At 33.7% G+C, this 15,418-nt stretch overlaps 1 protein-coding gene and 1 pseudogene across 6 annotated transcripts in view; one reads left to right on the top strand and one right to left on the bottom strand.

The window, feature by feature from the left end:
* FXR1 (FMR1 autosomal homolog 1) overlaps positions 1-15,418 on the top strand; it is a 65,725-nt gene that overhangs the window by 46,431 nt on the left and 3,876 nt on the right. For 2 of the 5 annotated variants that reach the window (XM_077770562.1, XM_077770559.1), the window contains 5 exons: positions 4,955-5,041; positions 6,422-6,479; positions 6,567-6,629; positions 10,904-11,107; positions 12,850-13,050. In XM_077770562.1, coding sequence (XP_077626688.1) covers positions 4,955-5,041; positions 6,422-6,479; positions 6,567-6,629; positions 10,904-11,107; positions 12,850-13,050 — 613 coding nt within the window. Of the gene's footprint in view, positions 1-4,954; positions 5,042-6,421; positions 6,630-10,903; positions 11,108-12,849; positions 13,051-13,768; positions 13,850-15,418 lie in introns of all 5 variants that reach the window. The other 3 variants (XM_077770561.1, XM_077770558.1, XM_077770560.1) reach the window with 3 other exon arrangements.
* On the bottom strand, positions 4,134-6,567 carry LOC144236908 (transcription factor BTF3 pseudogene; annotated as a pseudogene). Its single transcript, XR_013336688.1, has 2 exons — positions 6,402-6,567; positions 4,134-4,794 (listed from the first exon to the last, which is right to left on the bottom strand). The product of XR_013336688.1 is annotated as a transcription factor BTF3 pseudogene (transcript).

Here is a 15,418-nt window from a genome sequence, read left to right as displayed (position 1 = left end):
TTCCTTTTTCAATCTCATCTCACATGTTAGTGTTTTGTCTACAGTGCAGTTCTTTACTCTTCATAAATCGCTTTAAAGATCTCTTACCTGGTGGCTCCAAGTGTCTTAAACTTCATATGCCTGTGCATATAAGGCAAAGATTTTCTCCCAGATTATCTCCTAGAAAGCAATGTTAGTTTTGCAGAATAGATTATTATTGCTTGCAGAGTTCATTAGCCTGTGGGGAAAAACAGCCTCTTCTTAAAGAAAAAGGAAAAACTGTAGTCAAATGAGCCCAGATAAATGACCTCACATCAGGTATTGGATGTTGTAAAGATGCCTACTTCCTTTATTTCTTTTAGTTAGAATGTAGAGGCAAAAATAAATAAATAAAATAAAAAAACAAAATCCGGAAAAAGGAATAAAGAAAAAAGAAAAACAGGTGACTTAGTATTATAGAAATGAGTAGTTGGTGGCTCAGATTGGTTTCATGCCTACAATGCTCCCAAAATTGCTTTAAATCTCAAGTGACTTATTTTAAGCGACCCTACCTCCCATTGCCTTTGAGAGGGGGATTAAAATCAAGGTGTCATACTATTAAATTTGTGCTATCTTCCTTTATAATGTATAAAATAATCCATTTGGCATACAACCACTGCCTAAAAATTGGTCTGAATATCAAGATGTTCACTGGTCAGGGCCATTATATTAGTCCACTGTAAATTTTTTCACTTTATCTACTTACTTTTCTACTCTTGTCTTAGCTTGACTTAACCGCTAGTTGCTTTACAGTATTTAATGTCTCGTGGGGCACCTGGGTGGCTCAGTCGATAAATCAAGCAACTCTTGATCTCAGGTTCATGAGTCCAAGCCCCATGTTGTGTGTGTCGCCTACTTAAAAAAAATAATAAAAATCTTGTTGCAGGCTAATTCTTTTAGGTCTTTCTTCATAATAAGAATTTTACTGAACTTTACTGTTTGCAGCATTGGTCATTGTTACCCTTATTTCTTTGCCAGGGTTAAGAAACTTAAATACTTAGAGAAACCAAGCAGATTATTAATGATTAAGCAGGTTGGGATACAAGACCAGGGATAGGACAGTACATGGTCCATTTGTATAAAAGGAACAGATGCTGCCTTAATCTGGTTGCCATAGGTGAATGTGTTATGTGTTGCTATATCTTTTGATACTAAGAGAAGCTGGAAACCTATAATAATATACAAAATTTAAACATTTTCAAAACATTCCATGTTAAGACAAATTGGAAGGTTGGCATTCACTTATTTAGGGCCACCATTTCAAAATTTAAGCTAAGTCCCGTGGCAGACTGTTTATAACTTGTTTACTCTCAAGTCTTCAGTGACCCACCATTAGCCTGAGAGGACCTTTGCCCGCCTTTATCATAGCACTTATTATCTGTATAATTGGGTATTTACTGGTTTTCTCTCAAACCTACATTTATTATCTTAACCTCACCAAAGCCACTTTATGGACTCTGAATCAAGAAGTGAAATCTGAATTCTCATATTCTTTGTTCTTCTCTAGCCCAATGAATTGTATAGAGTTAGGTGCTTGATAAGTATTTTAAATCAATATTTTAAGTCAATTTTTTAAGATTGAATTCAAGGAGCACCTGGCTGGCTAGGTCAGTAGAGCATGTGACTCTTGATTGCAGGGTCCTGAGTTGAAACCCCATGTTGGGCATAGAGCCTACTAAAAAAAGGATTGGATTTGAGTTCTTCACTGAAAAAGAAATACATTTATGTACAAGTTTCAATAGTATAGAAGGGTGTATATAGTATGAAAAATGTGTATCTATGTTTTGTCTGTATCTCTGCTCTCTCCATTATCTCTATTAGATAATAGATTTTAGTCGGTTTTTGGTTGCCTTTTTGTCTTTGTTTTGCTACTAAAAGTGCCACAGTGAACATCCCTTACAGCTGGGGAGTAAATTTCTAGACTTTTAAGATCATAGGGTATAAAAGACATTAAAATTTTTAGATCTTCATAGTTTCCCACACACCACACATTCCTTTTACCAGTGTAGGAATTGTGTCTGTTTTCCACATACCTGCGAACAGATCTTTGTTTTTTATTTTTTTTAATGTAGTCTCCAAGCTCAGTGCAGAGCCTGAGAGTCCCCTCAACTGACTGAGATACCCAGGTGCCCCTAGAGCTTTTGTGTTTTAAGGAAGGTAGTCTTTTGTCTTTTCGTACGTGTAGTAAATATTCTTAATTTCTCCTTGATATATCCCCTTGCACAAATTTTTTTATGCTGTTGGCTTTTTTTTTTTTTTAAGACTTTTGTTTTAGGACTTAAGACTTTTGACTCTGCCATACTTGGCAAGGTCTTTCCTACATGTAGGTAATTCAGAAATTCACTTGTATTTCATTCTCTAGGTTTTTTAAAAGTATGTAAACTTTTCACTCCAGTGTGTGTGTGTGTGTGTGTGTGTGTGTGTAAGAGGGATCCTGGTTTATTTTTCACAAGTGCTAGTTGGTAGTCTCAGTGCTATCTATTAAATATAAGTGATTAGTTATTAGTATTTTTAAAAAATCTAGAAATTTCATTGAAATAACTTAGAAATCTGTATATTCACTAATAATCGTTTACTCTTCAGATTTTTTATTGTGGCTTTATAGTAGTCATTAAAATACTCTGTACTATATGTGCCTTTAAGGTTGTGTTTCTGCCTGTCCTTCGGAAGTAGCTACAGGTGAGAGCATCTCATCTTCAGGGTCAAGGCATTGTATTTCTCTTAGTTTCTTCCACATCATCTTTCTGGAATGACTTTCTCTTCTTTACCTACTTGGGAAAATTCTATTTGTTTTTAACATTTACTTTAAAAATCTTAGGAATTCGCTAAAGTTTCCATATCTGGGGTGGCATAGTCCACATTCTACGTAATATTCTTGTGTTTTTTAGATTGATGTTACTAATGCTATAATAAGATTATTGCAGACATGTTTAGTGTCTTTTCTGAGATTTTGATTGCTTTTAGAATAGGGACTTTGTTTTATCCATTTTGCTTAGTGTCGATTCTGGCAAGTAACCTGTAGTTGCTATTTGGAGTTAGGTAACTAGGAATGAAATTGGCTGACTGATTGCTAATTGTATGACTTCGGGCAAATTGCTTGCTCAGCTGTTAAAGTGGACTTTTTTAAAAAATTGGATTATTTAAGGTTACTTTTTAGTGAATATTAAATAAGATACAGATGTAGAATAAATAATATACTCCCAGAAGTAGAGTATTTGCTTAAAATGTTTAGATCTTTATCCCCCCTCCTATATCTTTTATTCACTTTGCATCCTCTCGTATCTGCTTGTGAATTCCAGAGGACAGGATCAAGATTTCTATACATCCTATGCTTAAGTTATATTCTCTTTTTTCATGCCATCTTAAGCCGATCTGTTTAAATAACTGTTAGGAACTAATCTGTAGAATCAAAATAAGGAAAGACACTAAAACTGGTTGGGTGAGTTTGTTAATATTTAGGCTTTATTCATTTTCCTTAGCCATTAGGAAACTGGAAATCTACTACTTCATAAATTCAGAGTTAATCCTATGATTTACTTTAATATTGGTGACTAAATATTTGCCTTTATCAGTAATTGCTTTATTTTATATTGTGTAAATGTTTGTATTCCATAGGTGACCCTTGGTGGTGTTGGTCAGGAAGCACTCCCTCCAGTACACAGACATTAATGGTTTTGTTAGGTGCACTTGTTAGGGATAACCTAGCTGATGATGTGCTCTACCATTTTAAAGCTATCTATCACCACCAAGGTGATTGATCTATCTAGTTTATAAATTCATGCCAGTTGAAGGGAAATTTCTTTAAAAGGTGTATATGGAGGAAGATTGAATTAGAAATTAGAAAATCTGATATAAGCTGGTATTTAAAAATAATTTAAATTTTTAACATACTTAAATTATAGGGCAAATACAATGAGTTATTGAAAACCTTAGTATTTCAAATTATATTAAATTTTTGGTTAGTTTGTTTATAAATCTTTTTTCAAACTTTATTCCCAGGCTTCTTCAGCTTAATTAGCTGCAAAGAATAAATTGTGTATAAGCAAAAACTGAAAAGAGCTGCAGTGTCCAAGGGGCTTGGGCTTAAAAATAGAGATCTAGATTTTATCAGATCCAGGAACAGAATTTTTAAAAAGCAGTCATAATATAAATAGCAGCTCCCAGTAACTTCTTCCAAATTTTATCTTCTTCAGAAGTTAATTCAATTTGCTTCATTCTTGGAAGCTTCCTCAAAGTTCTCCACAAGATTTGGAACTTGATTATCATCCTCCTCTCCAGTAGCAAGTGGTGTCTTTTCATCCACAGATTGTTTGGGCAGAGCTTTGCCTAATCTTCTTAAGCTAGTCAGACTGTCTGTACCAAGTTGGTTTAAGATACTGGGTAGCATTTCTGTCAGCTGCTTTGTATCAGCATGACCTGTAATGGTGAAAGTCTTCACTGCCAGGGATGCCTGAAGTTCAGGGTTGTTAAAGTGGATCACTGTACCTTGGTTTGTGAACATGTTCACTTCTCCAATACGAGAGATCTCGTTTACCCTTAACTTCTTTAAGGAAAACTGAAGTTTTGTATCATTTTCTGTAGCTGTTCTGTGAACCACCTCTTGTTTCACTGAGCAGTTCCTTTCCCACCAATGTTCACTTGTGCTTGCAGTTTGACGAGTTTCTCTTGGTTCATGATAGTTTCTTTCATCTTGTTGGAACGGAAATGGGACTCTGCTGGGGACTAGGGTTGGCACTTGGGGTCTCCGGTGGAGAGCTGAGAGGAGGTGCATACACGCTGGAATGCAAGATGTAGCATTTTATTTTTAAATCTAGAATTGTCATAGATTAAAATTGCTGTTTTAGAAAAAATTTTCCAAATTCTGTATTGGTATGTCACATTTATGTTAGAACTTTGTTAAAATACTCAATACTGAAGATGTTGTGTTTTCTTACAGGGTATGGTTCCATTTGTATTTGTTGGCACTAAAGAAAGCATCGGTAATGTGCAAGTTCTTTTGGAGTATCATATTGCTTATCTAAAGGTTTGTATGCCTTTCATATTCATGTCATTTTTGCTTCACATAGTAAACTTCAAATTGCATCAGTTTTATATACATATTAAATTTCAGTTCTTTAAATATTTTTCTACGTGAGAATTTAAAAGGTCCTTTGCCATAATAAAATCATTGATTGGCTTTATGCACGTTGTTTCTCTTTTTCTTTGAACTTCTACATTTTTTTCCTTACTCTTTAAGAAATGATCATGCTTGTTTTCCTATAATGTGACTGTCATCACTTCATGTATCGACATGTGCTATACTGGAACCATTTTATTTTACCTTGATGTTTTAGATGCAAATAGGGCAGAGAACCAGGAGTGAAGGTGTGCTTTCATGGTAACTTTAGTATTCTCTGAATCAGATGCACTAATCCGTAGACCTCATTTGATAAGAATCTTAACTATTGTTTCTGAAATAATCTATTTGAGCTAATAAATAATGAGCAAGAGTTTTAGAAAGATTCCCCGTAAGTTATTAAAAGTTTCAATTGTTAGTTTTTACTTTATCTTTTGTTACTAAGTTTCTCTCTTGTTAAAACTTCAACAGCTCTGTCTCTAGTAGGTTTTTCTTTTAGTCACTCCTATCATTGCTGCTATGTTAATATTTTTTTGAAAGCACACCTGATGTCATTCTTTTAATTAAAACTCTTTAGAAATCTCAGTTCAGTCTGGCATTTTAAGCTCATGCTTTATCTTCTAGTACTCTACTACCTTTTAGCCATGAGCTTTGTCAACTTACCTTACTTTCACATCTTGTAATGATCTTAGTTTCTGAATGATCAAGTCTCCTAGTACCTCTAGGTCACAACTCAGTCTCACGGTTTTGATGGAAAAGTAGGTTAATAGTTTCTTTTCTACATGGCATCTGTATCTAATTAGGAGAGTTTTAATTTCTTGAGAGTAAATCTGGTAATATTGTGTAATTATTAGCTATTTAACAATTTATTATTTCATTCATTTAAACATACATACATTACATACAGGAACTAAAACCCACAGTGAGAATATTTCCCTAGCATAAGAAACATTTACTCTACCTGTAAGTACCAATAAATAGTTTAATGCCTGCCTATCAAACATACCCTTGAAGATGGAGAGTCCTAGTCTTTTTTAATATTGTATGCCTGTAACACTTAGCAGAGTTGGTGCTCAGTAAGGTATTTAATAAATGTTTAATGAATTGAGTCAGCAATTGACCTTGTGAATTGTATTTACTAAGTACACATTTGTATTTTATTGAATAGTTGACTGAGATCATTGCTTCTTTGATTGGTAGGGAGTAGTATAGCTTCAGCTGTGGGTTTTAAGATGGTAAAAATAGTACAACATAGAAGAATATTTACCTTTTTTGTTTTACTTCTAGGAAGTAGAACAGCTAAGAATGGAACGCCTACAGATTGATGAACAGCTACGACAGATTGGTATGGGTTTCAGACCTTCTTCCACCAGAGGGCCTGAAAAAGAAAAAGGATATGCCACTGATGAAAGTACCGTCTCTTCTGTACAAGGTTCTAGGTCTTATAGTGGAAGAGGCAGAGGTCGTCGGGGCCCTAATTACACCTCCGGTTATGGTAAAAAAACAATTTTTTTTTGTTGCTGTTGTTAGTAGTTCTTGATTAGGTGCTCCGAAACTTCTTGCTTAATGTTTTGATTTAGTTAGTTCTTCACTCTGTTTTGGCTTTGAGGGCAGGAGATAATTTCAAGCTATATGTCTTTATAGTAGCGAAGGTATACTTTATAAAAGGTATATGGCGTTCAAGGAGCTAATGAGATGAAACATTTTTGTTAAGTTGGCAGTTCATGATCATGTTTAAATATTTAAATATATGTGGAATTTCTATACACATATTTGTATATAGTATGTGTACATATCAAAACCTAATGATGATGATACTGCTAGTAATCATCTTTTGCCTACCCTCTAGGAAAAATAAAACTTAAATAATATGCTACTCAGTGTGCCAAGGTTGCATATAGCACTTCTGTACCAGTTTTAAAAAATATAGACTCAGTTGGCAGTTTTGAATATAAATCTCACATCTGCAATTATTTTGTGAAAGAACATTTCACTAAAATGAGGGCTTTTTAAGAAGCCAGAATCAAATTAACACTTTATAGATGAATATTTTTCTAAAATGTATTTCAGTGTGAGGATGGGGCCCTAACCTATGTGTGAAGGGGCCAGTGGATGGTGGTGGTCAACAGTTTTCTAATCCTAAATTTTCACTTATTCTTCTTCAGCTTTGGAGTTGTTCCATTTTTCTGCAGTTGGACTTGGATCTTAGCAGTGACCTGATTTGTCTTCCCTTGTTTTCTTCCCTTTCTCTTTTCCTTCTCTCTCCATTCCTCTGCTCATCCTAACTGACTGCTTTAGGAAAACATTTCATAAGCTTTTTCCAAAATAGAAGGCATTTAGGGAAAGTGGAAATCCAGAAAAGCTTACAGTATGCAGATTCCATGTACGATTTCCTGTTTGAAGACTGACTCATTAAATAATGCCAGCATTATATTAAAATTTGTACTTTGATTTGTTGTAGAGTTGAAAGGTTAATTATCCCTTCCCTTTCATATATTTCCATGTTCTCATTTCTTGATAATTTTTAATTATTTAAAGTACATTCTGTATTGAAAGTTGAAAAGCAGAATTCCAGGAACTTGTTTAGCATGTGAAGAGATGAGAATTGTGAAGTACTGCTGTATTCCTAAAAACACATTTAATACAGAAAACAAATAATAATTAAAGAGAAAAGTGTATTGAATAATTCTAGAGGCACAAATTACTAGTACAGATGATCAGATTTGTGTTTTTTTGGATGATGAGGATGAATTCATTGAATACTTTTATAAGCCTTTGGGAAATCTGTTTACTGAGGCTAGCCTTTTGCAAAATACCTTTGTTGGGAGTAGATAATTTTTTATGATTAGATAATCAGTTTTTATGAATGGTAGAGGAATATCCTCTGGATTCAAGAAAGTTATGCAAGTTGTTCAGTAGATGGCACTCTTATCTCTGAAACTTTGCAGGCCAGTAGTATCATTGCTTTTGTTGAAATAGCTGTTGGATTTTAGTGGGCTTGAGAGAAAACCATTTGGATTTGGTTATAGATGTTTTCTTGTTTACTTAACATCAGGATTTTTAAGTCACATAAGAAGCATTTTCTCGTACCTCTGAAGTTGGTATGCACCTTAGAATGGATGTTTTAAAACTGCAGTCGGCAACATTTTCTTTTAACGGTATACAAAATATGTCTTATAATGAATGGATGGCATATTGGAATTGATAAAATATGGTACTTTTGCTATTAAGTAAAGCATTCATGATTGTTGAAAAGATGTGAAGCATCTTCATAAGTGCTTTTTAGAAGTTTTGGAGAGGGGAAAATCTGATTTAAAGTTTTTGAAGATAAGGTCTTATTTGGAGTCATTAAAAATTGAAATAGTTTGATGAATCATTTTTAAAGCTCAATGAAAAATTTTTTTTGGATTCATGAACTTACATTTTACAAAACTAAAGGTTGCAGTGATTTCAACACAGTGTTTTCTCTTGATGCTGTAACACATTTCAAATTAAAAGGGTTAACACTGATGAGTATTATTATCTTAAGAGATTTTTAGGTCAGAAGTTAAACATGAGTCTCAGTGGACTAAAATTGTCAGCAGAACTCTATGTCCTTTCTTGAGACTCTAGGATGCAGTCTGTTCCCTTGATATTTCCAGCTTTTGGCCCTTCATTGTCTGTCTCATGGAGCCAGTGACTGCAGAGTTCTGCTGCTTTCTCTCTGGTTCTCTGCAGCTGAGATCGACACGGTTAGTTTGGGCTCACCAGGGTAATCCACAATGATCTGCCCACCTCAATATCCTTAACGTTATCACATCTGGAAAGTTCCTTTTGCCATCCCAGAAACATTTAAGCTTTATTTACTAAGAATAAAGCAAAAGCTAGCCAATTCATTAGTCATTTTGTTTTTGACTTTACTATTGGTCTTACCTACTGACCACCCCTTTTGAATACTAGATTTAGGTTAAACTTTAATAGGAATTTCCATGCTTGTGACACTGAGTTAAATACACTTATTTAACTAATAATTTATTTGTAGAGAAAATTTAATAGGGACTTTTGTAAAAATTTTAAAAATGAGATTATTTATCTTCATATTTTGATAATGTTTTCAGGCAGTGCATAGCTTTGTCAGTAAGTTCAAGTGCATTTGAAAAGATGTTTTCACTACTCATGAAATGATTAATTTCCCTTATTCCAGCAAACCATGACATCAGTTAATAAATTCTTTTTTGTCATTTGGAGATACAAGTGTTTCGGAGAGTCATTCTTTTTTGTGAGATTCTCATTCCTAGTAAACAGTTGAGTATAAATACTGAAACTTGCTGTATTTTTCTAAAAGTTTCAACTGATTAATACACTCTTACATAGTTGACTGGTTACATCCATATTTAAGGTCACGTGGAGAAAAAATGAATTTTGAATAATTTTCTTTTAAGGGAGAAGGGAAGTTGGATTTCTTAAATTTTATTACGGACACCCTACTATTGTGCATACGAAGGATTCTTATGTTTCACCTTCACCATCAAATGACTGGGGTTTAACTGTAGGGAACTTGTAGTTTATCATGGAATTATTCTTATTTGGGAGATCAGCAAAAGAACTTCAAAGTCATGCAGCAGATTGCTTTATTAAGAGAGAATTGTTAGGTGTCTGGGGGCATTTAGAGGTAGAAGGAAGAGCTCTACCATAGACCAAGTGAGATGTAAATCCAAAGGGAATTAAATAGAAGACAACACATGACAGCATTGCATGATAGATACATGTTACTTTTAAGGAAGTAGGAAGGGAGGAGTCTGTTTTCAGTTAAATTGGTCTGAAACTCCAAATTGAACTGGGCTCTCAAGGAGATCTTATTTGGATATATGATATAAAAGGGAGGGATGGAAGAGGCATTCCCAGAATTAACAAAGAATAGAAGTAGAAATGAGTATTGTAGTGATTGAGTCATCTAAACCTGACACTTTAATTGTGATGTAATAATAATAATAATAATATTGCAGGCTTTTATAGAATCTTTGCAATGTTTAAATTTTTGAAAGGTCACTATTAAAATAGGTCGTTGGAACCTTAGAAATGATCTGTAAACTTTTAGTCATGGTAAATTTTTCTGTCAGGTTAAAGTTGTCTTTTCAGTAACATTTTTAAAATTTGTTCTGTAATTTCAAATAGTATATTCTAATTTAAGCCACTGTTTGTAAAATGTAATTGTTTTATGTACAACCACTAAAGATACACTCACAGTTTATAAGAGACTATCAATTATGAGAAACATCGTTATTTCAGAGATGTTAAAGTATGAAATAGTGTGCTTCCTAGAATCAGTAAAATAATGGTAGAATACATCATACAATCAAACTACTCATTTTTCTGAATATGATTGTTTGCTTTAAAATATAATAGCGGTTATTTTCATTATACTAATTTGGTTTTAAAACCTAAAAATGGGCAAATTTTTTTTTTTTTACTAGTTCCTGATATTAACTGCATTTGCATTATCTATGTAGTGTTTTGTGTGTTTGCTCTAATGCTATTATTGGCTGCATTTTTGCACATCTAAACCAGTTTTTAATCTCCCCCTTAGTAGATCCTCTATTACTGGTATAATGCTAACATTTGATTATTACTTAGTAGATTTCACATTTATTTTAATTTTTGTTTAGCTTCCTTCGAATCAACTAATTAATAGGGTGATTAAAATAATTATAGGAAATAATTTTGGAAAGTTTCACTCCTTATTTTCCCAATTAGACAGGAATCTAATTGGCTTATGTTCTCTTTCCCAAGGTACAAACTCTGAGCTGTCTAACCCCTCTGAAACAGAATCTGAGCGTAAAGATGAGCTGAGTGATTGGTCATTGGCAGGAGAAGATGATCGAGAGAGCCGACATCAGCGTGACAGCAGGAGGCGTCCAGGAGGAAGAGGGAGAAGTGTTTCAGGGGGTCGAGGTCGTGGTGGACCACGTGGTGGCAAATCCTCCATCAGTTCTGGTAGTCTTTTATGTACTATGTCAGCATCCTTATTTCGTGAACAGTATATAACCTTATACAAGTTAATTCATTCCCCCAGTGTCTTCTCACTGAGGAACGTGGTAGAGCATATGATAAGGAGAAACCCTGGACAGTGTTTCTCAATGAAGGTTTAGCTAGAATTTTTCAGTCAGAAATTTTGGTTGGCTGATTCTGTTTCAGCAGTCAAAGATTTCTCTAGTTTTTTGGGCCTCACGTAATTCGAATGTTTTTTCCCCTAGAATTTTTGGGTTCTAAATTTCTGTTTGTCAGACAGAAAATTCTAATGCAGAGAGAGATCTAAGTAACAATACTGAATATACTTACTATTGAAATTTAAATGGGAAGACATTTTGTTGCACTGTGTACTATTTTGGGAACAGGGAAGAATTGAGAAATTAAAAATTTTTTGTGTTGTTTGAGGAATTGAGCTGTAAAGAAGGCTGTTTAGAAGACTGAGAACTGAGGTGCCTGAGCAGCGTTTTACTCCAATATCTTTTTTTTGGGTAGGAGTTGCGGGAATGTTTATGCTTTTAGCATAATGGGATGGGGGACAGAATTATCAGTGATATGTGGAATAGATTATGTCATAGATACAGCCTTAACATATCTTTATTGTATCCCACTGTAAGAAAACCACTGTTTTCTTAATAACATATGGCTTGTGAAAGTTTATGTTATTTTAAATGTTATAGAACCCATACATATATATAACTAAATATATACCAGACTTGCTTACAAAGTACTAAAAACTGGAACAAATCACACAATTTTAGGAGCTTTTTAAAAGGTACTCCAGTTCCAGTGATATTCTTTGAGCCCCAAGTTTATTTTATAGGCTTTTAGGGAAATACTTTTATATTTTACTACTTTGCTCACTATTACCAAGGTTTATAAAATTGTAGTATGTGGCATTGCACAACAAATGTACTTTACCTAGTGCTTTTGATTAATGGATAAACTTAGTGTCTTTTACAAAGATGCTAGCTTGCTAGCTGTTACAGAAACTTAGGAAAAATCGTGATTAGGTGAATTTCTTCTATAATTTGGTGGAGGCAATAAATGCACATAGGTAAGATGGGTATTTTTTTCCTTATGAATTGTATCTTAAAACTTTCCCTTTCTCACCCTTACCCCACCTTACCTCACCTTCACTCTTTGTTTCTGGAGATGGGAATACTAGTCAACATTCATTTCTATATTTTCCTGTAACAAGTCAAAATTTGAACCTTTTTTTAGTTTGCTTTTTTGTATAGATTTGTTTTGATTGCTTCGGTTTAGTAACATTTCTAGTATGCCATGGAGTGCAGGTGTTGTGAATTGAGTATAGTGCATTAACATTAGTACAAAGAAGCAGCTAAAGGGGACAAAACTGCATATTTATTTCTCTTCACTTTTCATTTCTCTAGCCTAGGCAGGACTAGCTAAGGATGTGAATGTCAAAAATAGCAAGTAATAATATACTATTTTCTAATAGATTTTCAAAACAGGTCAAAGAGAAATGGTAGGAAGATGAGGGTGTTTGCTCTTCTTCTTCTTTAATTTTTCATGGCCATTTAAAGTTCTTCATATTATTTTCCAGGAAAAATAGTCATACAGGAAACATTTTATTTGAATATGGAATATAGGGGGAGAATTGTAGATATAGTTCAATATAGATCAAAGCATTCCTAATGACTGCAGCTCTCTTAAACAAATATTTCTTGCCTCTGACATGCATATAGTGCTCAAAGATCCAGACAGCAATCCATACAGCTTACTTGATAATACAGAATCTGATCAGACTGCAGACACTGATGCCAGCGAATCTCATCACAGTACTAACCGTCGTAGGCGGTCTCGTAGACGAAGGACTGATGAAGATGCTGTTCTGATGGATGGGATGACTGAATCTGATACAGCTTCAGTTAACGAAAATGGGCTAGGTATGTAAGCACTTAGGGAAAAGATTATTATTGTATAGTATTGTTAATGTATGATGCTTTTTTGAAAACAAAACAAAACCCAAACTTAATGCAGTTTGCATATTGAAGTTTTCTTAGTGTTTACTTCAGTTCAAACAAGGTAGATAGCTTTGTGTCTGAAATTTCTGGTTTTAAGATTTGGATAGCCAAATTATTTGAAACTGGAAGGGTTTATTAAAGTGCCCTTTGATGCCATTAAATCAATATCAAACTGCAAGGCATTTAATACTCTTATTGTTCATAAACCAAAATTAGGCTTTCAGCTTCTTTAAAAATTATTATAATGACATTAGTGAAAGTATGTATATTGAGTAGGCATTTACTTTCAAAGGGCTAAAATGTTATTAACATTGCTAAAAACTAAATTGTATTAGAAAGGAAGACTTTATTCTTAAATGATGGTTCTTTAAATTAAGTCTTTCAGTTTGTTCAATTAAGAGTTAAAACCCTCTTGGTTTCCAGATGGTGATTCTATATTTAATCTATTTGAAATGCTTAACACTACAAGATTATTTTCCTATCAATAATGTATGTTGTTTTATCTTCCCTGTTTAATTAAAAGGTTCTTTCTCTTTCACCTTTCTTAAATCTTTGAAGGAAAGAAGTTTTTTTTTTATTTTATTTTTTTGTTTTTTTGTTTTTTTGTCAGAATAGTTCATGGTAAACTTTGCAATTACAGATGATAGTGAAAAAAAACCCCAGCGACGCAATCGTAGCCGCAGGCGTCGTTTCAGGGGTCAGGCAGAAGATAGACAGCCAGGTAACTTTTGAGTGGACCTGTTGACAACACCAGGTCACAAGCATGAAAAAAATGTCATTTGTCTGCTTTCTAAATATATTATACTTACATGTACACATGTGTGCATATACATTCAAGATGTGCATTGCATAAGTTGTTTACTCAACTAACAAGACTACTGCTCCTACGAAAATGCATTCTTCCTTCACTCCGTAAATGTTGAGTAACGTGTCTAATTGAACTAATGTTGTGTCTTAATTTTTTTTACATGGAAATACTGTTGAGAAGACCATTATTTTGTCCACTTGGCAGATTCTTCATACTTGAGTTGGGGCCTGCCATCCCAGGGACTATGTTGTAGATTGTGGTTGAGGTTGATTGGCAAAACTGGGCAACTTTTGCATATTGCTGCTCACTATATCTGGATTTAGCACCTCATTTTTGTGGGAATTGTAAATACCCACAGTAAAAAAAAAAAGTATAAATGAGAAAAATACTTGAAAAGTGTCTTTTTTCTAATAAGAGGAATGCATGTTATGTTTTGTTTGTTTATTGTAGTGTGATGCCTTTTCCCTTACACCTACTAACTATTCAAATTAATAGTACTTAGTTTTAGAATGTTAATTTATTTTATGTAGACATAATGTTGAGTAACTTCAAAGAAATTTGTTTGCTGTGTCTATATTATTTTGAACATAATTCCATTTCCTGTGTACAGAGAATCACATGTATATTCACAATGAAGAAATTGTGTGCACCAAAAATAAACCCCTTTTGAACTAATCATTTTCTGCATTCTTTACAAAGCAAAATTTTGGATGTGTTTTCCCCAAATAAAGATTATAAATTCAAGTATCTTTAATATTTTAGGTTTAGTGGTTGCAGAGACATTTGGGAAAACTGGTTAAAGGTGTTAGTTTCTATTCTTAAAGAAAAGTCCATGTTTTAAAGGTAGTTGTAAATTTAAAAGGAATTAAATAGTTAAAAAGAGAAAGTTTCCACAAAATGTTTTTTATTGTTTTTGCTTTTCTTCCTTCTCTCTGTAGTGTTAGAAATATTCTTTAGATTAAGAGATCATTATTTATTTGTTTTTTTAAAGTTGGCACAGTGGTGAATACAGTGCTTTCTGGCCACAGTTTATAAATAAGAAAATTTAAGCCACATTGTGGGTTTAACATATAACACAATTTTTTAACTAGATGGATGGTGGTTTATTACTAAGTCATTGGGCATAAAAAAACGTGACTAGGCTTTAAAGAAGAGGCAGATTTTTCTGCATGGTTTTAATTAAAAATTGAGTAGTTAGGGGTGTCCAGAATTTGATGATTTGTGTTCCATAGTGCATTTATTCCTATTTTACTCTGTTCTTTGGATTGCCACTTTTCCTAGAAATCCTTGTTTTCTTAGCCTGCCTTACCTGCTCCTTATACAAAAAACTTTTAACATCCCCTCACCCCCCCCCCCCCACATGTTCCCCTAAGATAGGATCATTGGAACAGGCACATCATTTTCTCCTGCCCCTGTCAGTACTTCTAGGAAAGTAGCCTCCTAAAATATCAACATTCCCTTATGTATACAATAATTTAATTT

Source organism: Crocuta crocuta, unplaced genomic scaffold (genome assembly GCF_008692635.1).
Source record: "Crocuta crocuta isolate KB4526 unplaced genomic scaffold, BGI_CrCroc_1.0 scaffold256, whole genome shotgun sequence".
In the NCBI taxonomy this organism is placed as follows: domain Eukaryota; kingdom Metazoa; phylum Chordata; class Mammalia; order Carnivora; family Hyaenidae; genus Crocuta; species Crocuta crocuta.
Note: the sequence above shows the minus strand (reverse complement) of the source record. Positions and strands in the feature narration are given on the sequence as shown.